At 39.1% G+C, this 24,871-nt stretch overlaps 1 protein-coding gene across 3 annotated transcripts in view; it reads left to right on the forward strand.

Annotated features, from left to right (window-relative positions):
* NSF (N-ethylmaleimide sensitive factor, vesicle fusing ATPase) overlaps window positions 1-24,871 on the forward strand; it is a 132,820-nt gene that overhangs the window by 51,202 nt on the left and 56,747 nt on the right. For all 3 annotated transcript variants that reach the window (XM_053910403.1, XM_053910401.1, XM_053910402.1), the window contains exon 9: window positions 13,916-14,115. In XM_053910403.1, the coding sequence (XP_053766378.1) occupies window positions 13,916-14,115 (200 nt within the window). The remainder of the gene's footprint in view (window positions 1-13,915; window positions 14,116-24,871) is intronic.

Here is a 24,871-nt window from a genome sequence, read left to right on the forward strand (position 1 = left end):
ATTGGAACCTCCAATCTATGAATTGCTTGTGGGAGAGTTGCTAATTGGAACACTAAATTAGTGGTGTAAGGTCTGTGTCTAAATTAATTTTTGTTTTGCATGTGGGTGTCCAGTTGTTGAAAAGGCTGTCTTTGCTGCACTGCATTGCCTTTGCTCCTTTGTCAAAGACCAGTTGACAATATTTATGTGTGCAGGCAGCTTTCAAATGCAGTCTTGAATACTCCTAATTTTTTTTCTGCTTTGCTTTTTGGGTCATTCCTTTTTCCTTGTTCATAGCTTCAGTAAATTACACTTAAACCATAGCAATAGCTTCATTATCTTCCTGGCCTTCAGTCTCCTTCCTTCCCATCCTGGAATATTTCAAAGCTCACTCTCCAAAACTACCTGTTTCGATCAGAGAACGTCAGAGGACTTACAGAATCTCAGCATTGGAAGGGATCATAAAAGTCATTTAGTCCACACAATTGTCTTTTGTTTGAATTTGCTCTTTGTAAATGCCAAGTAACTTCCACCAAGTTTCTTAGGCTAAGCTTGAATTCCTCCAGTGACAGGAAACTCATTCTCTTTGAATGCTGCAGCCCATTCTTTGGGCAACTGTAAGTTTAAGTTCCTTACGTGAAGGTGGGATATGTGTACTTGCAGCTTCTCCCACATGCTCCAGTTCTCCCCCTAAGACCATACAAACAAGGATGACCCTCCTCCATATCAAAGCCCGTTAGAGTGCTCTTCTGTCCAGAATAAACTCTCCGTAAGATTCATCTTTTCTCTTCGCTAAATCTCCCCATGTGGTTGGTTGCTCCAGCCAATCCTTTTGTAACTTGATGTTTAGCCCTTTACGATTCTATTCACATTTCTCTGAACTTTAACATTTGTTTATATTCACCTTAAGTTATAAAACCCAGAAATCAGTGGAGTACTGTAAGTGTGGTCCCTGTTATAAAATAGACTAGAACTATCCATCCTTTGTTGAAAACATCCTTCCTCCTTTAAATGCAGGCTGAAATTGCATTAACATTTTGACATCCACGTTCTATCTGGACTCATATTGAATTAGCTGTGGACCAACACCCACAAGTCATTTCTCATAAAGCCATCTCTCCCCCAGTTATATTTAAGTACAGGAATCTTGCATTTATTCTTGATAACTTTTATCTTGTTAGAATAGCTCTTTGCTGCCCTACAACTACAGCTTATCGAGAAACAAAAAATGCGTTCTTAGCAGCTTATGATTTAATTGGGACTATAAAACACACACACTAACTAGAATAAAAACCTAAGAACTCTTAGAAGGCAATTTAATATAGTGTCAGTTGTGACTGTGAATACTGTTTTCTGAAATGTCCTCTGGCCTGCATTAGAATCACCCAGGGGGCCTGGGTAACTATTCAGCTTCCCAAGCTCCATTTCCTCAGCTCCAATTTAGAGTTAATGAATTCAGATTTCTAGGAGTCAGGCCTGGAAATCTGCATTGTAACAAGCCCCATTGGATGTGGGTGCTCATTAAAGTTTGACAACTGCTACTGTAAGTATTGAAGACTAGAACCCAAAGATGTGATCAGAGCGAGGTGGCAGTAGCAGATGTGATCAGAATTAGGTGCCATTAATTAAGGAGGTGATTTCCGAGGAGCAGAAGAATGTGAACTGATAGTGCTAATAGAGAGGTTCCAGGTATGGGAAAAGAATAAGTTGTCTGCTAGGAAAGACGAGATACTGGTTAGTCTGAAGCAGAGGCCTTATAGAACAGCAAGTAAAGGGAGCTTAAAGCTAAGGGATAGAGGAAAAAAGGAAAAGGAAAAGTTGTAAAATTCTGAAACCAATGAGAATAATGCTGCCAGGTGGCAGCAAGGCAAGACCTGCTGGAAGCATGATCTTTGTCATCAAGAATTCACAAAATACCTGGCCACACCCTGTGAGGGAGTGTAAAAGGGTGGGGGTGTCAGCAAAGATTAGTTTGGAGAGTTGCTACACGTACCCCGTCTTTGGTTCTAGACTATCTGCTGAGAAGATCTCTATTAATAATCTGCATTGACTAATTCGGGTATGGACCAGTCAGGTGGCAGACATGTTGCGCAGCTGCTTGGGGCTCAGGGCACAGGCCTTTTTCACTTCATTGTAACGCAACCCAAAGCACTCTCGGTATTTTTAAAGTGGTGGGGCAACAGCAAGTCGGTGCTAGACAAAACGACACCCAGAGAATGGTCAGCAAAGACCTCACTGCTCAGATGGGGTCAGAAGTTGTGTTTTTAATAAGCATTTCCTTTTCTTAAAGATTTGAGAAGTGCGCAGCTATGCAAATGTTAATAATAAAATGTGTATAATAAGCTGTTTTAGATGATGATTGACAGTCTTTGAAACAAACAAACAAGCAAACAAAAGGCTGTCCTGTATTATGAGTTGAGGGAGGTTATGCTCCAAGTCTTTATTGCTTGGCTGGAAAATTCACAACTGTTTCTTAAATAATCATATCATGCTAGTAAAATGGTAAGTTGAAGAGAACTAAGAAAATACTCATGATTCTAGGAGAAATTGGAATTAGGCACACTTTAAAATGAAAGATTAAATATTAATATTAATTTGTAATTGTATTTTCTGCAAGTGCATGCGCTACTTAAAAATAAGCATTCAAACCTGATCTGCATAACTGCAGAGAAGCTTGCAGGACGGTGAATGCGTCCTGACTTGCACGAGTCTGTTGATAGCCTCGCTCTTTGGCAAACATGGTGAATCTGTCTGCATTCGAACTGGCAGCTGTTTGGGATTCCCCTTTAAACATCGGTTGTTGGTCAAAACCCACTTTACATTTCTCTCCCTCTTCATAGATCACGTTGCCTGCACAATGAATTAAGCACTCCTTATCCTGATGCTAATTTGAGGTCACTTGTGATTTATTATCATTTTGCTCACTCTTGTATAAAATTGGTGCTTGCTGTCATTTTTTTTTCACTTTGGGTACCTAAAAGTTGACTGACAATTTTTCTTCAGTGTATCTTGCCTCTGATAAAATCTCAGGCAAACAGAGAGAATTTCTCTGCTTTTAAAGGTAGACCTTAGCAGATACAAACTTGTCAAATTTGGGGGTAGGGTTTGAAAGATTGCAAATAGTAAAGATAACTATTTATTCATTTTATTACAGAAGTAAGGCTATGTATAATATTTTTCATTGAGTTATTTTAAGAAAAGAGGTTACAATTAGTGAACTAGATATCATAAATATTTTAATGTATCACCTTCATCAGAGGGATTGGATAAGCCTTATTATACTTGGATAAGGTCTTATTCTATTTAGACTTTTGGATCGGAAATCATTTCAAGCTATTTGGATCACTCACCTTAAAACCTCTTCAAGTTCTCCCCACCAAAATTTGTATGATTATAATCACTGGATAGCAACACCTGAGGCTCAAAACAGTATTCCATACTTTGTACATGGTTGGGAGAATTGCTGATTCGAGTGAGACAGTGGTAGCTAGAAGGAAGGTGAGAAGGCGTGTTGTACTGATCTGTCTCAAGCTAAGAGGCAAGGATGGGCCGTGGTGATCTAGCACTGCAAATATCCTTTTGGGTGACATACCCAGAAATCGCCCCAGTTTATCCCAGGAGAACCAAGCCATCCCAGGGGAGTGCCAGCAGAGCAGGGAGTGTGCTCCCTAAGAAAGGGGAGTGGCAGCTTTCTAATATCCGTCAGTTAGGGACTCTGAGAATGATTGCAGTTGGGGAGACAGGGAGAACTTTGGAAAAGAAACATACATATTGTGATAGAACAGGCAGGGGCGAAGATGATGGAAGGATGGGTACATGTGGGACTGACCTTCATGGCGGCTTGGTTTTTATGGATGAGCTACCTATGGACCCTAAATGAGCTTTGAAAGCTTGAGAAATAAGTATGAATTAAATGCCTAAGGCGCAAGAGAAGGGGGCAGAATTGAGTCTGATGATAATCCACTGGGTGGAGATAGGGTAAAGCCATGAAGAATCCCAGCTTGCCAAGCACAGTCTTTGTGAAAATTATGTGGTCCATCTCTTTCACTACTCATTTAATTTGGAGGTTCGTCAGTGGAATGGGAATAGTTGGCAATATTTAAGTGACAAAAGAATTAGATAAAGTATTAGATGGCCACAATAGTCACTCTCAGAAAAAATTCTGTAAGCAAAATAGTATTTATTTTCAAGTGTTACAGTCACCTACAGTTCTGATTTTCATATAACAGTTGGGAGTCTGGCTCCGTTTCATCACTCCTCTACAGCAAGATGATAAAAAAAATAAGCTACCATTACTTAAGAGCCAATATATATTAGCTTGTACCAGATGCCACGAAGAATGGTGAGGCTTTATGTCCGTAATATTTTAATCCTTACAATAACCTTCTGAGGTTGCTGCTGTTACTACTTCTAGCCGGTAAGTAGAAAAACCAGGATTTGAATCCAGGCAGACTGACTCTTAAAAACCCTTACTTTTAAAAATGTTCATAACATTAAGTTCATTTAATACAAAAGAATGTCCTTTATTTTGAGATTCTGTCCTTCCTGCCTTTTGATATTAAAATATATTTTATATGATGGTGGTGATAGATGTTAGATTGTCTTTTTTTGTTGTTGTTGTTTATTTAAGAAATCTTTGCAAAGTAAAAACTGAGCAACTCAATGACAGCACTTCTGCCTGGGTTGTGTGTGTGTGTTTGTTTTGTAAGTTCTTTCGCTAGTTTGTAATATCCAAGCCTGAGAACCACTGCTCAGAAAAGTAGGCTATTAGTAATTTTTAATGTTCTCTAGAGATTTTTTACTTGATTTATTTCCTAATGCATTTAATCCAGGTGATCCTCCCCCTCTGGCACCTGACCACAAATCGTACTTTCATCCTTTTGACAGATATCTTTTGTGAAACATAATTAAAATGCAGCTTTGTGGTTCCTGTCCTAGGGAATCATTAAATATACTTTATGACAAGGAGTCTAGAATAAGATACAAGCCTTATATTAAGTTCTTACAGAGAGTAGTCTTATAGTGAGGTCCCAGTGTCTCATGAACTTAAATCCTTAGTAAATAATGGCATTACCATTTGCTGTGCGTGTTTCTTTGGCGTTTTATATTATTTGTACCTTTAGCGATAGCCATTACTTAATGATATATTAATAAACATTAATACTCTTCATTGTCAGTAACATTTGGAGAACAAAATGAGGAAGAACAAGAGGACCTCTGCTAGAGGGGAAGGAACAAGGGAGCCAGATAAAGATGCTGCCTGACTTACGTGCTTTTCCTAACTGTGATCTTCCCTGTGTGATTTATTTATCTGTATGTTGTTGGTGACTTTGGTGTCCTTGTTGGTGATTTGTTCAGTAATCCATCTTTACAGTTACTGACTTCCTCATTTCCACAGTGCTTCTCAGCCACCCACTGTTTGGTCATACCGAGACTTTGCCATTACCACTAACCACTTCTGGGATCTCAGTCTTGAGCATCCTGCTCTCTGGCCACCTCCCATTTGTCCCTTGCTTACATCCAGCCTTCCTCCATGCCAACTCTAGCAAGTTTGATCCCATGGGACCCTCCAGTTAATTTACTCTGCCACTTCCCTGCCTTGTTGTCCTCTTCCCTCTTCCCCCAGCTGAGGTTCCATGGCCGGTCATGTTTATATTCCTTGCCTACAGCTTTAGTGGCCTTGCCCCTCATCTTTATGTGTGTCAAAGCCCCAAGTGTTTCTCAGCTACTTGCCTACTCTGTATCAGTACCCAGATTATTAAATACTGCTTAAGAAAACCACAAAACCATGCTGCCTGATCTCACTTTAAATTTAAGAACCAACCCTCAAGAGGCCTTCAGTATGTCTTGGAAGCAGTAGTTCCTGGTATTTCTTCTATATTTCCCTAGTCTAGTCAATTTACTCTCCTCTCTGAGATGACTACTTCTCCATTCTCTTCAAATTCCGCACCACGTCTTCCTTTCTTCCATCTTCACCAGCAGCTGATAACCTAGAATCTTTATTTCACTGAGAAAATAGAAGCATCCCTGGCTGGTGTGGCTCAGTGGATTAAGTGCCAGACTGTGAACCAAAGGGTGGCCAGTTAGATTCCCAGTCAGGGCACATGCCTGGGTTGTGGGCCAGGTCCCCAGTAGGAGACAACCACACACTGATGTTTCTCTCCCTCTCTTTCTCCCTCCCCTCCCCTCTGTCTAAATAAGTAAAATATTTAAAAATTTGAAAAAAATAAAAAGAAAGAAAATACAATCATCTTCCCACCACCAAATGTAGCACTTGTTGAATGAATGAAATAATATGATACTCTAGAACTTTATTTACTCCTATATTCAAATATGATTAACAACTCAAGTTCCAAAACTGTACATATAAATCTGTTTTTGGTCATTTTGGATTATGCTTTTCACTACCACGTTCCTTTTTTTTTTTAAGATTTTATTTATTTATTTTTAGAAAGAGGGGAAGAGAGGGAGAGAAACATCGATCAGTATTCACCCCAGCCAGGACCCAAACCCATAACCTAGGCATGTACCCTGATTGGGAATCAAACCGGCAACCCTTCACTTTGGGGGACTACACCCAACCCACTGAGCCACACCAGTCAGGGCCACCTTCCTTTATGCTTTTATAACCAAGAGTTGTTAATATGTTTGTACCTCATTCAAGTAAAATTAAGTATTTTTAAGAAAATGATTAATAGGAGCAGTAGTAAAGCAAGCAGTTAAGTAATTGAACACAGGAAATTAAAGAAGAAATGCTTTGTAACTATTTTTGATTATACTATTAGCCCAAAATGGTTCATACTTATGTAAGCTACAGAGGAAGGACAGATGACTTAGAAATGAAGATGAAAGCCCCAAACTTTGTGGAAAATGGAAGAAAAATGTTGGTAACAAATCATGTGATAGTTATGACCTCACACTTTGAACGAGGTAATTAGATAATAGAATTGAGCTCTAAAAATGTGAATTTCAAATTAAATTGATATTGTTGTTTACCTCATGTTGGTAAATTTTGAGATTCAGTTTTGAGAGAAGGAGATGAGATGGTTAAAGCCAAAAAAGTCAAGATTCTGATGCCAGCTTTGATGAAATACGTATCTGTAGAGTTGAGTTGGAATCTATACCTCACCTAACAGTGCAGGTTGCTTGTGTAATTACAACAGAGAGGAGAGTCCCGCAGTGACCTGACTGAGCTTCTTGTGCTGAGTTCACTTACCGAACGGCATCTGTCTGCTCGGACACATTTCCTCACACAGCTTCCCAGTCCCCATGTTCTTTCCAAACCTTTATCGTGTTCCCCAATATCACCTTCTCACCCCTCATTTTGCAGATGACCTAAGTTCCTACTTCACATAGTAAACAGAACCCCACAGATATAACCTCAGCTTACCTCCTCTTCCCCAGTTCACTCAGCTTGTCTCAGAAGAAGAGATTTCCTTGTCCTCTTGTCTCCCTGAATCCCTCCTCTCTTTTGCCAGAGTTCCTGAGTGTGGTCTCTGTTCTGCTTACGCTACCTGGCTTCTTTGTCATACCTCCTCCTGAAATGATCTGACCTGACCTAAGGCCCTGTGGCCCAGATTAGCATGAACTTCCTGATGTTTAAATGTAGTGTTCTTTTTCCAGGCCACATCCTCTGTCTCTGCAACATATGTCCCTGTTGTCACATTCCTCTGCTTAAAATGTTTTGTGCCTTTCTATGAGCGCAGAGTAGACATTCAAAAATATTGAACCAGTAGTTCTAATATCTTTTCTGACTTTTCAGGCTATATTTTTAATGGACAATACTGCCTGAATCTCAAACTCCTTATAGCGAAAAGGAAATGTGTTATTTCCTTTGCCCTCCTCTTGCTACCTTCTTGGTAATCTTCCGAGGCTGTCCTCATTTACTCATGTGCCCAGGCTACATACCTCAAGGTCATCTTTGACTCCTCTTTCTCTAACTCTCTTTTGGTGTCTCAGTTCTGACGAATATCTCCCACACCTTCCTTTCTCTTCCGACTGCTATTGCCTAAGACTCTTGCCTCGTTCCATTCCTAGTCCCTTGTCTGAATTATTTCAGTAGTGCTTTTAAGAGTTTTTAATTTGGATTCCATGAATAGACCTCAGGGTATCTGAGAATCCCCTCAGAATTGTGTGCATATGTTTCGGGCCCGTGAATTTTTCTGGGGAGGAACATTAGACGATTCCATGGGAAAGAAGGTGAGAGAGAGAATGAGAGAATATGCCGATTTAAACAAGCCAGTTTCACTGATTTCTCCTTTTTCTTTGCCGGCTCTTTGCTACTTAGTTCCCTAGCCCAGGGAACTGATCTCTAAGTGGTTGAGGGGGCATGGAAGACCTAAAGGAAAAAAAAATAATAGCAGTCAGTACAGCTTGGTAGTCAGACAGTCCAGCAGCCAGGGATCAGAGGCTCTGCCGCATCACAGCCGCACTTCAATGATCCGGGGAAAGCTGGGGCATCAGCAGGGGCATCAGTAGGGAGGTGTCGTCCTGAGCCCTCTGGTCCCATTTGTCCATGTGTTTCCAAAGGACTTGGAGGGATATGAAAAGCCTAATTGCTGAAAATCCAGAGCCAGCCAGTGGGGCAGTGTCCCCAGAAGAAGGTTAAGAACATTTTTTCAACTGACTCCTACCCACTGCCTCTTGTTCACTAGTCCTTCCTCTACCCTACAACCAGACTTAGTTTGTTTTAAATATCTTTTATTGATTATGCTGTTAAAGTTGTCCCAATTATGTTTCCCTTTGCCCCCCTCTGCCCAGTACCCCCCTTCCCTGCAGCAATCCCCGCCCTCCCCCGCCTTAGTTCATGTCCATGGGTCGTACATGTAAGTTCCTTGGCTTCTCCCTTTCCTGAACTGTCCTTAACATTACGCTCTCTATTTTGTTTCTCCCAATTATGCTTCATGATCCCTGCACCATTTCTCCCTTTCTCCCCCTGCCCCCTCCCAGCAGATAACCCATACGTATGATTCTGTTCCTCTTCTGGTGGTTTGGGTTGGTTTTTATTTTTTAGATTCAGTTGTTGATAGTTGTAAGTTTGTTGTCATTTTGATGTTCATAGTTTTGATCTTCTTTTTCTTAAATAAGTCCTTTTAACATTTCATGTAGTAATGGCTTGGTGATAATAAATTCTTTTAGGTTTACCTTGTCTGGGAAGCACTTTATCTGCTCTTCCATTCTAAATGAAAGCTTTGCTGGATAGAGTAATCTTTGTTGTAGGTCCTTGCTTCTCATCACTTTGAATATTTCTTGCCAGTCCCTTCCAGCCTGCAAAGTTTCTTTTGAGAAGTCAGCTGACAGTCTTATGGGAACTCCTTTGTAGGTAACTCTCTGTTTTTCTCTTGCTGATTGTAAGATTCTCTCTTTATCTTTAACTTTTGACATTTTAATTATGATGTGTCTTGGTGTGGTCCTCTTTGGGTCCATCTTGTTTGGGACTCTCTGTGCTTCCTGGACTTGCATATCTATTTCCTTCACCAATTAGGGAATTTGGTTTTCTTTCATTATTTTTTTCAAATAGATTTCCAATTTCTTATTCTTCTCTTTTCCTTCTGGCACCCCCCCCTATGATGCAAATGTTGGACCTCTTGAGGTTGTCCCAGAGGCTGCTTATACTACCCTCATTTTCTGGATTCTTTTTTCTTCTTGTTCTGCATGGTTGTTTTTTGGTTCCTTATGTTCCAAATCATTGATTTGATTCTGAGTTTCATCCATTCTACTGTTGTTTCCGGGTGCATTGTTCTTTATTTCAGTTAGTGAATCCTTCGTTTCTGACTAGATCTTTTACATGCTGCTGAGGTCCACACTAAGTTCCTCAAGCATCCTTTTAACTAGTGTTTTAACTCTGCATTTGATAGATTGCTTATCCCAATATCATTTAGCTCTTTTTCTGGAATTTTGATCTATTCTTTCATTTGGGCCATGTTTCTTTGTCTCCTCATTTTGGCAGCCTCCCTGTGTGTGTTTCTATGTATTTTGTAGAGCTGCTTTGACTCTGTGTCTTGGTAGTGTGACCTAATGTAGTAGGTGTCCTGTAGGGTGGCACAGCCTCCCCTACCACCTAAGCTGGGTATCTGAGGTGCACCCTTCGTGTGACCTGAGTACACCCTCCTCTTGTAGATGAGCCTTGGTTGCTGTTGTCAGGTCAATGGGAGGGATTTACCCAAGCCAGTCAGCTGCAAGGATTGGCTGTGACCGCCCTGTATGGAGGATCAGCTGTGCGGGGGGCAGGGTGGATGTGGTTTCTTTAATTCCATAGTTGTCAGACTTCCATTCAGTTCGATTTCTGACATTTCTGAGTGATAGTTGTTCTATGTTTTAGTTGTAATTTTGATGTGGTTGTGTGAAGAGGCATGTCTGCCTGTGCTGCCATCTTGACTGGCCACTTAAAAATCCAGACTTAGTTTTTAAACATATATCTTATTGTGCACCTTCCTCGATTAAAAACCTCAGGGCTTTTACAAAACGTATTAAAAACCCCTGGGCATGGTGTCGAGGTCTTTCGTAGGTGGGAACCTGTCAGGCTCATCTCCAGGCACTCCCCTGCCCTCACCTCCAAGGCTGAGCCGCAACAGGTTACTGCTGCCTGTTTGGAGAGGACAGCTTCCTACACCCATACCTCTGTGCATTCAGTCATTCCAGTCTCTCTGCCGGGTTCCCTCTCCTCTCCATTGTCCAACCATGAACCCCCTACTGCGCTCGAAGGCCCAGGCTGAATGTTTCCTCTGCCCCTACGTCCAACCCTAATTTTCTGCCATCACCTTGACAGAATCAAGCCTCTCTTGGCTAGGTTCCAAAAACTTTTCATTCATATCTCTGATAATGTCACACTATATTGTAGATAACCTATTTTTATTTTTGTCTTTCCTGTAAACCAGGAATGCCCTGCAGGTAGGGATGGCCTTTTTCATGTTTGTATCCCTAACACCTAGTTTCATGCTCAGTCCAAACAGGAGCTTAATACACTTTTGTTGAATGGAATCACTTATGAGAAGTTTTTATGACTCACTTAAAATTAGAGACCAATGCTTATTTAATAAGTCAGAATAGGCTGTAATAATAAGTAATAACAAAGTCTCATTTCCACTGCTTATTCAGGTAACTGCTTCCTTTGTGGAAGTGGATTTTGAAAATCTTCACATGTCAGTGTATATTTTTGATGTGCTTTCTTGAGATCCTAAAAGTATTATAGTTCTAATGCACACTAGAGCTTCTGTGGCATTTCTAGTGGTGTTACATTGAACAGATTCTGTCATTTGAGAGGTCTGTGTATTATATAGTAAGTTCCATGGAAATGCGTTTTATCTCTCTCAAACTTAAGGATATTTTGTGAATTGTTTAGTTATTTTATGAGACCTAAGTCAGTTTAATTGAGCATTTTCCACATATAAAGACAGAGTTAAGAATCTAGTATTTATATGTGATATGGTTTGTTTGGCTAAACTTGCAAAGTCCCATTCATTGCAAAGGTGTTTTTTAGGTATTTAAATTAATTCAGCTATGAAAGTGAACACCGTTCTATAAATTAAGAGCCTTAAATAAAATTTTAGAAATGGTCTTCTCTTCCTTTTCTTTGCGTTTTTTAGGAAAGGAATCCACAATTTATTTATTCAGCCATTTATTGAGTACATGTTATATGCTAGGCATTATGCTACATGTTTGCCATTCAGGCTTGATGAGGTAGTAGCTGCCCTTGAATAGGTCACAGTCTAATGGAGAAGAAGAAGGTCTGTACACAAAAGATTGCAATTTAAACCTTGGAGAAGAGGAAGGAAACTCGTCCTTTGAGAACCAATGTTGATGTTGAGCATGGATGTGTCTGTAGATAAATTTGTAGATACAGAATCGGAGCTAAAGTAAGATCATAGTCTTTAAAACAATGTGAAGTAGGAATGTAGGTCATCTGTAAGAATAGCACTTGAGAAGAACGATGAACATCTGGACAATTCCTAAGGGGAATGGGAGATAACTAACAAAAATAAGTACAGGATAGCATGCGGTACTGAGGAGGCAGTGAGAGTAGAACTGAGTCTGGACTGCAGGAAATTGGGAGGATTACAGCACAGTGGCGTAACATTCTCTGGCTGTGTTCTGTGACCAGTGTGTAAGTGTAATAAAGCCATATTGTGTTCAGGGCTCATGGGACGGTACTCCAGGAATACAAAATTGCCAATGAGTTGAGAGTCCTTGAAAGAAAGTATGGCTTAATATAGAAGGAACTGTGGTTAGGAAGAAGTTGATAACCTTGGAGAAAGTTAAGAAACTGGAGAGGAGGCTAAGTCCTGGTACTTTATAGGTACTCAGCAAATCATTTCCTTCTTTTTGGCCCTCTTCTCCTTGTACCTCTTTCGTAACCATCATGACCTGCCTCTGCAGATGGTTTATATATAGGAATAGTTTCAAATCATGATGGCAGCAGTTGGTTTAGAGAGGAAGATTAGGAAGCATGTTCCAAGGTCTCATCAAATATACCCCAGTGACTCGGGTGTTGGCAGTGCTTGGTGGTACAGACCTCTAGAGGAGCTCGGGGCTTTTCCCTTCATCGCCCTATCACTCATGCTTGAAGGGTGGGCCGAGGACAAAGACATTTTATTGTGCCGTGGTTCTTAGCACAGCAGTCTGCTCTGTGATGTGAAGGGTTACTTACGACTCAGCCTTCAAGGGTTTCCACTAAGTTCCCCTAGTGGGAACAAGGCTCACCGTAAGCACGGGTCTCGTTGCTTTCAGTGATTTAAAAGGGAGCCCCATTTGGCATAGGGATAGAAGTGATAACCTTACTGGCAACCCAAAGAGTCTTCCTCCTCAGAATCTGAACTTTCTAGTAGAGTTGGTTGCATCTTGTGATTTCTTTTACATTAGTTTTTAAATGTATTGTCCTAATTTTTTCTTAAAGATGTAACTTTTCAGGCTTTCATTCCAAGTGAGAATACACTGGGTTTTTTTTATGAAAACATACAATTTATATTCCATTTCCAGAGATATTCTTTTCCACCTGTAGTTTTGAGTATAACACTGAAATCTAATCATTCATTATTTCACAGTGTGTTTCTTCGGTATAGGAGAAATAAAAAACTCATTAAAAACGTCAGGCATCTGAACTGTGCAACTAAGAGAAAGGTGGGAACTCCTGGAGTGAGTAAACAGGAACCACAGGCCACCCTGATGTAAGAAATGGAGAACATGCTCGTGCAGAGTTGACTAAAGAAATCCTGGGACATCTAGGTCATCGGTCTTGCTCTTGTGCCATTAATGATGTCCTGAAGGCATTAAGCAATCTTGTCTAGAAAAGAAGTTTCTTTGGGAACTTTGTCTGGGTGGCCCTGAGGAAGCATATATGCCGCCCTTGGCACTAGTCACGTGAAGTGGGACATTTAACTTTAGCCGCAAAGTTTGTCTCATCCGTCTGGATCCTATGGGTTGTTCTGTATCATCCAGCTGTCTTCCTGTCAGTGTTTGTATGACGGGCAGACCTGTAGTTCTCATGACTCAGATAGAGTTTCCATAGCGTACTGAATCATAATCGATTTGTCTTAGGGTAAATTTACCAAAAAACAGGTCTCTTTCCCCCCTCCGACTTTAAAAGTAAAGAATAATGAAAAATAAGTAATAGTTCCTAATTAGATATTTAGTTCAAAGAGACGGAGTTAAAAGTATTTGTTCTAAATGGTAGTTCAAATACACTTTTCCAAAGACCTTTAATCAGCAGCTTTTGCTCTCAAATATTGGTACTGGTGTGGGAATTGTTTCTGAATTTTTTTTAAAAAAGAGCTTCACTTGTTCATTCTTGTTCTATTCACGACACCTGGATATTAATGTATGTTAATGGAATCACTGTGTTTTTCATAATGTGCGCACGAAGAAGAAAGAAAACTTTCCTTTAGATGTCTTACTTGGGGTTTAGTTAGTTGCTGTAAGACTGTTTTCTTTTCCTTTTTAGGTTGCAAACATGTTAAAGGCATCCTGTTATATGGGCCTCCAGGCTGTGGTAAGACTCTCTTGGCTCGGCAGATTGGCAAGATGTTGAATGCGAGAGAGCCCAAAGTGGTCAACGGGCCTGAAATTCTCAATAAATACGTGGGAGAATCAGAGGCTAACATTCGCAAACTCTTTGCTGATGCCGAAGAGGAGCAAAGGAGGGTAATGTTAATCTAAGTATAATTCAGTAAAAGTTTATTATGAATGAACCCCAGAGTAATGGTAGAAAACTTGTTAGTATAATCTATATTTTGAAAAGCTTGAAAGTAAAATTTATTTAGTGCCAAGTTATGTCACTCAGCCAGGATTATGGGGGATTTACATGCCGTGAGCAGCTATCGTTGCCCACGTGTTCACAATACAGAGACATATGATTGTGTAAGCCAGACGCTTTACAGAAACCGATGGTGAATATGTTCTCAGGTGGCACTTTCATTCCACAGTACTTGCAGAGATTTGAACTCATCCTTTGGAAAAGGGAGAAGTTAAACCCACGAAGGGACTTGTAGAATTATATTTATGTTAGGTCCCTGTGCAGAAAGCGAACTTATTTACCACAGAGCCAGCTCAGTTGTAGAGTGACAGGTATGAGTTGTTAGGTCTCAAAGGCAAGCTTGATTCGGGTCTTAGAAAAAAATAAGATTCATTAAAAATTAAACCAGAGTTTACTCATTGTGATGCTTAATTTTGTGTGTCAATTTGACTAGGCCTCAGGGTGCCCGGACATTTGGTTAAACATTATTCTGAGTGTGTTTGCGGGGGATATTTCTGGATGAGATTACCATTTAAATCAGTAGACTGGGTAAAGCAGTCGCCCTGCCTAATGTGGGTGGGCTCCATCCAATCAGCTGAAGACCCAAAAAGAACAGAAAGATCTGCAGATCTTGAGACTTGTCAGCCACCGTAATTGCGTTAGCCAGTTCCTCACAGTTAATCTGTCCACAGCTAGGTAGGCGGATTGGTAAATAGGCATCTACATCTTGATCACTGTCTACATATAGATCTACATGCATATCTGTATGTCTTCAGGTGACTAAGGATGTATCTTTGTCACACTGGAAAACCCAAAGTAATACACTAATATTACATATTTGTTTCATTGACAGAGGGTTTAAAAATAAAGCCATGGGATTTTTGTTTCTGGCAATACAGTAGGTTAGGCAACTTGAAAACCTTCCTTCTCCAAACCCTGTCACATGCTGGGAAAATACAACAGATCATTTTAAATGCATAATTGGGCTCTCAGGAAAGAAAAGGGTATCTCCAGAAATGAAAAGAAAACTCTGAGAGTTAGAATGATAAAAATATGAGCTGAAGATTTGGTTTTGGTAATGTGTGAGTTTCGGTTTTAGCACCCACTGAGGACAGAAAATGAGTCCTTGGACCCACGTAAGGTATGGACTAGGCTCTGGAACCTCCAAAGAGGTTGTATCCTCAATGCAAAGAAGGAACCCGAAAATATCTGCCTGTCAGCACAGAGAAATAACAAGAACATTAGCTGTCTGCCGGGGTTCTGAATTGGGAGCTGAGGAATCTCTCGGGGCAATTCTAAACCATGGGTCCTTGATTCGTGCTTAGGATTTTTTTTTTTTAAATACACACATCCCATCTATGGTCTGGGGCCCACAAGCTGAGAAAATAATTTAAAAATGAACCCTGTACTAATGATACCACAGGAGCACCCAGGGAGTGCTCCATCAGCCCAGGCCACAAGAAGTTCTCATAGGGGAAAGCTAACATAGCTTCAATAAATGGAAAATGTTCTCATCAAAATTTAAAGCTCAGCAACCAGATTAAACATGAGCCAGCAGTGTTAGCTGAAGAGAGAAGTGATAAACAGAAGAATAAATCTAAATAAATCACCCAGAGTGTAGCACAGAAAGAGAAAGAGATGGAAGATATGAAAGAGAAGTCGAAATAACAGAATTAAAATGAAAAGTCCAAATACAAAGAATAATGTACAAGTGATATTCAATGATAGAATGGCTGAGAATTTTCTAGAATTGATAACAAACATAAATACTCATATTCATTAGCATCATGAGCCCAAATAGGATAAATAAAAGTTATTTTTAGAGCCATTGTAGTGAAACTGGAACATGTAAAAAAAAAAAGAAACATCTTAGTATCAGCAAAAAAGAAGCGATGACGACATGCAAAGGGATATCCACTATGTTGACAGCAAACTTTTTAATGACAGCAAGAGAGGTCAGAAAACAGTGGAGCAGTGTCTTCATGGAGCCAAATGAAAATGACTGTCACTGAAAGTTTTATACCCAGTTCAATTCGCATTCAGGAATAAAGGTGAACTAAAGGGTTATTTTTTTTGTTTTTCAAGCCAAAACTAATAAAATTAGTCACAGAAGCTTGCGGGAAGAATATGAAGGAGGATGTACAATATTTGAGACTGAAGGAAATTGAACCCAGAAGGGAAACAGCAGATGCAAGGAACAATGATGAGCAATGAAACTGGTGAAGATACAGATAAAATCTGGAATTTCTACTTCTGGTAGTGGCAGGTTAGGTAACTTGAATCATGCCTGCCCCTGAAGACTACAGAAAAGCTCAACAAAATATTTAATTATTTTTTGCTTGAATGCATCAGCGAACTTACAAGACCTAGAAGAAGAATTGAGGCCCAGAGAAAAAGGCCCTGGTATTATGGAAGCTAAGGGAAAAAAGGTCACTGATTTTCTGGAGATATTAGCCAGTGTTGGAGTTAGCTGCTGAACAGCCAGGCAACCCTTTTGATAGGCGAGGGGGAGTAACAGGGACAGAGGGTAGAGCCTTTGGGCCACATACAGGGAACCCCTGGTGAACATGCCTCGTTTTGAGCTGGGACCCTGAAGGGTTACACCATAGGAGTAAGGGTTAACTAGAACTAACATGCTGTCAAAGAGGCTGTAGGTCAGCTTTGAATCATGACATTCTCTAAAATTAGATTGAGGCTTCCTAAATCACTAGTGCCCCCAGGCATCTGGCAGAATTGTAGACCCTTCCTGGAGGAAGGTAATACCATGCAAGGCCTCAAATTATTTCTGTAGTTTGCAAATGAAACGAAATGTCTGGTGTATAATCAAAAGCAGTCAGACACAACAAGAAAAATAAACAAAAGATGATAGAAATTGGGCCTCTGGATAATGGAATTCTCAAATAAAGACTTTTAAAATAACTATTCTTATCACATTCAAAGAGAAACAAGATTGAGTATTTTGGCAGAGCTCTGGAAACTAAGAAAAAGTCAAATGGAAATTATAGGAATGAGAAATTCAGTAACTGAAATTAACTCAAGTAGATAGGTTTAAATAGATTAGACACATCTGAAGAGAGAATTAGTGCTCTGAAAGACAAGAATAACCAGAGACAAAGGATGAAAGAGATGAAGAAAGATAGAAAACGGCATAAGAATGTCTTTAAAGTTCCAGGAAGTCAGGAGAACGATGATGGAGCAAAGCAGTATTGGAAGAGAAAGTGGTTTAGAACTTTCTAAAACTGATGAAGACCATCAGTCCATACATTCCAGAAGGGATCTGAACCTCAAGCAAGAGAAATACCAAAGAAGTTTACGTCTATAGTTAATCATCGGTAAACTTCTGAAAACAAACAAACAAACAAAACCAGAAAAATCTTAAAAGCAACTAGAGAATAAAGAAAGATTACCTTCGAATAAGCAACAATTAGCTGGCAGCTATCTGCTCAACAGAAATGATGGAAACCAGAAGTCAGTTGAATGCCATTTTTAAGGAGCTGAAAGAGAATAAACTGTCGACTTAGAATTTTACATCCAGCAAATGGATAAATTGTCCTGTATATATGCAATGAAAGTATTACACAGTAATAAAAATAAACAGACAATGGCCGTACACAGTTTTGAATCTCACAAATAAATGTTGACCAAAAGAAACCAGACAAGAAGGAATACTTACTGGATGATTCCATTTATATAAAGTTCAAAGTATAGTGTTTAGCAGCGTGTGCTTAGGTAGTGAAAGTATAAAGGAAACTGAGGAATAACTACCATGAAAAGCAGATTGTGTTTGCTACGGGAAATGGTGGAGGGCTCTCGCTGCGGTGCTGTGGGCGCTCCTGTGCCAATTCAGTGAGGCATACATACATTCACATTTTGTGGACTTTCCCTGTGTGCCATACTCAACAGTAGACAAGTTTAAAAGAGGTAAGTGTAAGAAGCATTCACTGTATAAAAGAACAATAACAATGATCAATATGGTTTCTTAAGAACTGAAGTGTGGAATAAAACATATGGGAAATGGAATAAATTTGTGTAAGATTCTTGAATTATTAGGGAAGAGGATAGTAATGTTAATTAACATACAGCTTTAGATCAGATGTGTATGTGAAAATTATGTATAGCTCTCTGAGGCTTTTCCGAAGCCTGAAGGGAAGGTGAGGAAGGAGTAAAGAAAGTTCAGATTATTTAGAAGGCAAGAAAGGAATAACAAGACAGAGAAAATGTCACGATACTGAAAATGTAACTTTATTAAAAATTTTACAGTAGTGACAAAGATAAGGTACCTAGGATTAAGCCTAAAAGGGAAATTAAAGGTAAAAATCATAAACATTTTCTAAAATCTTTTTTTTTTTTTTTTACGAGCTGCTTTGATATGTATAGCCCAGTGGGTTGGGCGTTGTCTTGCAAACTGAAAGGTCGCCAGTTCAGTTCCTGGTTAGGGCACATGCCTGGGTCGCAGGTTTGTTCCCCGGTTGGGGCCCACAACAAATTGAGGTTTCTCTCTAGCATCAATGTTTCCCTCCCTCTCTTCCCCTCTCTCTAAAAATAAATAATAAATGAACAAATTTTTGAAAAGAGCTAATAAATGGTAAAATAGAACATGTTTACATGTGGGAGTACTGACAATATCATAAAAATAGTAGCTCTGCCCATATTACTCTGTAAATTCAGTGCCTTTTCAATCAAGTCTAAGGGGAACTTTTTGGAATCTGACAACTTGGTCTTTTGTTTTTGTTTTGTTTTGTTTTGATGCTTTGAAAGCCATGAAAGTTTCAAAGCTATGAAAATTTTGGAGCGTAACGAAGACTTTTGTCATCAGATATTGAGATTTACTGTAAAGTTATAGTAATTGAGACAGTGTAATATATTTATGCAAAAAAAGACCAAGGAAACAAAGTAAAACTCTATGGGAAGAGCTTACTATACGAAGAGTGAAAATATTCTACAAATCAGAGGGGAAAGAATAGACGATTCCATCAATGCTGAGATCAGTGGTTCTCTGTAAAAAAAAAAAAAAATGCTGCCCTGGCTGGTGTGGCTGTGGACTGAGTGCCAGCCTGTGAACCAAAGGGTTGCTTGTTCGATTCCCAGGCAGGTCACATGCCTGGGTTGCAGGCTAGGTCCCCAGAGGGGGTGTGTGAGAGGCAACCACATATTGATGTTTCTCTCCCTCTCTTCCTCCCTTCCCCTCTCTCTAAAAATAAATAAATAAAATATTTTTAAAAAAATAAAAAAATGTCATCCCTACCTCACAACATGGATTTGCAAAAACAAAAAACATAGAAGAGAAAATATTTTTAAAAGAAAATAGGCAAAAAGCTTTAAGAATTGAGGCTAGGGAAGAATTTCTTTATTAAGATACAGAAATCAGATCCATAAAAGAAAAAATGTTAATTTGGCTACATTAATATAAAGAAAATTCTGTCTGACAGATTACACTAAATACAAATATCTCAGACTGGAGAAGGTATTTCCAATGAATATAATCCTCAAAAGAATTTGCATCTTCTATAATATATAATAAATTCTCTGTACAACTCCTGTATAATAAATAAGAAAACTTGAGATGGTGAACAGACATCACAATATACAGATGATATATATTGTACACCTAAAACCTATATAATTTTATTAACCCATGTCACCCCAATAAATTCAATTAAAAGGTAATGGCTAAATAGAAAAAGACAGATACCACAATTTTAAAAAACTGGCAAAAAATATGAACAGGCAATTCTCAGAGGAAGAAACCAACTGAAGGTAGGCAAATGAAAAGGTGCTCAGGAAAAGGCATAATAACAGAGATATTATTTCTGGCTAAGTGTGGCTTGGAAGTCTTACAGCCGAAAGGTTGCAGTTTAATTCCCGGTCAGGGCGCATACCTAGGTTGCGGATTTGATCCCCAGCTCAAATACTGATCCCTGGTCCTGGCCCACGTGCGAGGTAACCAGTTGATGCTTCTCTCTTGCATCAATGTTTCTCTCCCTTCCTCTCTCTCTCAAAGCAATGAAAAAAATATGTCCTCAGGTGAGGATTAAAAAAAGAGATAGACACTACTTTATACACAGCCTGGTGGAATTTGCAAAGACTAATACACCAAAAGTTTGTGAGGTTGTGAAGAAACAGCCTCATACATTACTAATCACAGTAAAATCTAGAATATACCAAGTGTGTAATATGCAGATTAATTTGACAACATCTTACAAAAACAAAGATGCATAAGCCCATGACCCTATTTCAAGACAGCTATCCCAGAGAAACACTCTTGAACTTGTGCACAAAATGACATGTGTCAAGATGTTGATTGCTGCCCTACTTGTAGTGGGAGAGAAAGCAGAAACATAACCTAGCATCTAATATTTTCTCTTAATTCTAGTAAGCTTTACTACATCTAATCTATTGTATTTCCTCCTTTTTCTGAGTTTTGTTGATAGTAAAAATAAATTTTAAATACTGTCTTTATAGCAACCCTTTAATGTTTCAAGTCTGCTTGTTGAGCACTGAATTACTTCCATTTTACACTAGAGGGTTTTCTCTCTTCCTTCTCTGTGTCCCATTAAGTTCTTGGCCATGTTCAGGTCTCCTGCCATTTCCGCCACTTTGGTTCTAGCAGGCACGGATCCTGGTGGATGGGGCAAGTTCAGTAACTGATCTGAACTCTTCAGACAGTCTGGGAACCAATTCAGTTATACAGTTGAACCCTATATTGTACTACAATATTTTCTGCCTCAAATGTCTTTTTAACACTCAGTATACCAAGAAAAATAGTCATTACCATTAACTCTCTGGATTGAAAGAATTTTTAAAAATTATTTTAAAGTTATTTTACAAATAATTTACAAATGCAAGATTAAAGAGAAGTGGAAGTCTATTAAAATATTTAATAAGAGCTTAAGTACAACACACCAGATTTTTATTCCATATTTTCCTGGTTTTGAGGATGTATTAAACATACCCAAAATGGGCAGGAGCTTTTGAATGTAACTCACTAACTCAGCTGTTCATCAGTTGTCATGCGTGAGCTTGTGTGTACTGCTTCTAAATTTCAGATACATCTCTAACAGAGTCTAGCTTATCATTACCTCAGGTTCTTCTATTTGCATCATCAGGACACAGTACTTGAAGATTTTTTTTTTTACCCTTTGGCTCATAATTTAGTTGAAGAGAGGATGGCCATCACACGCTCCATAATTGCAAGCCATTTTTGTTTTTAGCTCTGTGCATACCTTTTAGAATGGTCAGTGCAGTTTTTTATGTCTATGTCATCTGTTTCTTCTGGTCATCTCTCTCCAGTGCCTGCCTTCAGCATTGGTCCACTTAGAAACCATAACAAGGCAATTTTGATGCCCAAATGAAATAAAAGATAGAGAAATAATGTCATGTGTCCTTTTAGAAAAAGGAGATGGCCTAGTTTCTTGTCACAGGACAGCACACTGAAGACTTTTTGTGAATAAGTAACTGGATGAAAATGTCATATTTTCTTTTTGGTCTTAGAAATATATTCACTCATTCTTGAGTTTGAGAAAACTTATGTAGAATATCAGATTCTGAAGACACATAGTCTGAGGTTTTACTTTTAGGGGGCAATTTCACTACCTTCATTAGAGTCTCAAGTGCTGCTATCTCCCTGTGTGCATTTAACTTCGGATTCATGCAATTGTGAAATGTCTTTATCGGTTTTCTTTGTCTGTTTTTGCTATTATTGCCAGGGAAATTAAAACATCTGAGTTCTCAACTGTTCAGTTAAAACTAAAATCAGGCGGCAAAGATGGTGGATGGTGTCTCCAGCAAAGATGACGCGGTGCTTTGGACGACACTAAGAAAACGGAGGGATGCTGTCATAGTGATATTTACTTCACTACTGCATTGTTCTCAGCAGTTTCATCCCTCTTCTTTTCTTTAATCTTTTTTTAGCATAGTTAAGAATTGGTGAATACTGGTGACATAATTTCTAGAATGTTGAAATAGCATAATATAGCTTAAGTTTATAAAAAGATCCAGTGAATCCATATGGTAATTGTCAGATAAAATGAGTGTTATTTTATTTTATTTTAACATATTTTTCCTTTTGGTCTGTAGAAGACTTCTATGAAAAAAAAAAAACTCATGCCCTGACTGATGTGGCTCAGTGGATTGGGTGCTGGCCTGTGAAACGAAAGATCGCCAGTTCGATTCCCAGTCAGGGCACATGCCTTGGTTGCAGGATGGTCTCCAGTTGGGGGTTTGCAAGAGGCAACTGATGTTTCTCTCACACACTGATCTTTCTCTCCCTCCCTTCCCCTCTCTGAAAATAAATAAATAAAATCTAAATTAAAAAAAGTCATGAGATATTAATCTTTATAAATAAACTTGCAGACAGTTTAAATATGACACTATTAATGATAAAATTGAGTTGGAAAGAATTTCTAGGAAGGTGTTCATCATAGCCAGCCTTTTCCGTTATACCTCTCTCAATGCTTACATCCAGAAACGGCTTGGTACACTCAGCTAATGACCCCATGGAGGGTGTACGTGTGTTACATAATGAAGAAAAGCATCACCTCTGTGATTCTGGCCCATCCAGGCTGATGGAGATGAGCACTTGCATATAGGTCAGACTAGTTAAATATAGAACAGTGGTTTCCGAAGGCTGTGGCCAGGAGCTCAGCAGCATCAGCTCTGTTTCTGTGGGGGAAGACTTTTCCGATGGTAAGGACAGAGCTAGAAGCCAGCGAGTTGACGAGGACTGCATTCTGGAAATTTAAACTCTTTGCTAAGGGGTTTATTGATGCTTCAGCTATATTAATCTGTGAACATTAATTCTGACATTACCTGCCTCCTAATTTATTGCACTGAGAACCTGGCTCTATTTAAGTCGCACACCTGTAGAAATTGATGTTATTCTGCTGCCCAAGTTGGGGGAAGGGACCTGATGACAGGTCACAAGATTAGTAAGGTTCTGAAAAGGTCAGAATTGTACTGAATTACCTTTGGGACAGATTGCTCCTGTGATCATTTAATCAAGCACAGTGTTCCTATTGTCTCTGGCTTCCCTTCCACGTAGATGATTTTGAGGTTGGCCTGAGGAGGAAGTCGCGATTCCAGGGGCAACATGAGGCACATTGGCAGCAACATTCATACGTCGCAGCAGCTGTTTGTCTCACGCTCTCCTGGCGGACAGCCTCGAATAAAAATGTTTGTGAAAATAATGTAGAATCCCACAACTTTTTAGTCACAAACAGGCGTCTGCTTGTTTTGAACCAAAGACCCTACTGTGTAGAAGTGTTCGGCAAAGCTAAGGTTGTAGTTCCAATTCCTCATTCTCAGTCTTGAGTAGTTTTCGGTGCTGAATTTTTTTTAAATGGCAAGCTATCATTTATCACCAGTCATCTGTTCAATAACTATGATGATATTGGGAAATTAATTTTTTCAGGTTTGAATTTAGTTCTTAAAACACTTGTGGAAGGACAATAATTTTGTAGGTGACGTTCAGGAAAAAAATAATCATACCTAGTTAAATTTTGGAACCCTAAATGAGCACATGACTATCAATTACCTCGCATAGTGTTGCCTTAAAGAATGAGTAATACCCCAAATATGAATAATAGAATGTATCGTAAGATATTTTTTCTATGTTTCTATTCATTATTATGTAAAATTGACTTTCTTCTTCTGGTGTACAGTTTTATGAATTTTAGCGGGTGTATAGTTTTATGTAACCATCGCTAAAATCTAGATACAGAACAGTTACATCTACCCTTGAAATTCCCTCATGCTCTCTATCTGTGGTCACTCTCCCTTTGCTAGCAGCCTCTGGCAGCTACTGATCTGTTCTCCGTCCCGTGAGTTTTTCTTTTCGAGAATGTTGTAACCTTTTGAGACTTGCCTCCTTCGCTTGGTATAGTTCCTTTGAGACTCCTCCAAGTTGTTGCGTGTATCAGGCACCCCTTTTTATTGTTGAGTAGTATCCTTCGTACGGGTGTGCTGTAGTTTGTTTATCCGTTCGCCCACAAAGGGGCATTTGGGCTGTTTCCAGTTTGGGGCACTTAGGAGTAGAGTTGCTGTAAACTAAGGAGCAGAATTGCTGGATCAAACAATGTTTTATCTGGTTTTGATTTTTAAAAAAAACAACTCTATATATTTGTATTTGTTTTAGACCCAGTCTAATTTCCTTTGGGTCATTTTTGGAACTGTTTCTCCTCCTGCTTCTGATAAAACATTTTATCTTTCACCTTATGTTTTCTTGGTCCCCCTTTTCTTCAGGTTGCCTCGTTTGTAGGCATCTCACAAGTTGTCTTCAGGAAGTTCGCTGCAACAGCACACCTAATCCTGAAAACTCAGACATCGTTAAATATCCGTAGTTAGGAGTTAATGTGGAGTAGGAGAGTTAGACTATAAAACCGGTCATACAATGAACTATGGAGCCATTAAAAATCACATTGTATAGTTGTGTTTATAGGCATGGGAAGGAGCTTAAGGTAATGTCTGGACTGAAAAAAAGCAGGGTGCAAATTATTTGCATAGCATCAAATTAATAATCTTAGTTATTTCTACCTAGTTGAATTTTAGGTAATTGTGATTTCTTTATTTTTTTGGTATTTTTCCAAATTTTTGTAATATCATGTATTTTGCAGTTAGAAACAAAAATAGCCATTTAAAATTGTTTTCGAAGAATAGTTAACATTCAGG

The sequence above is a fragment of the Desmodus rotundus genome, chromosome 9 (genome assembly GCF_022682495.2).
Source record: "Desmodus rotundus isolate HL8 chromosome 9, HLdesRot8A.1, whole genome shotgun sequence".
NCBI lineage: Eukaryota > Metazoa > Chordata > Mammalia > Chiroptera > Phyllostomidae > Desmodus > Desmodus rotundus.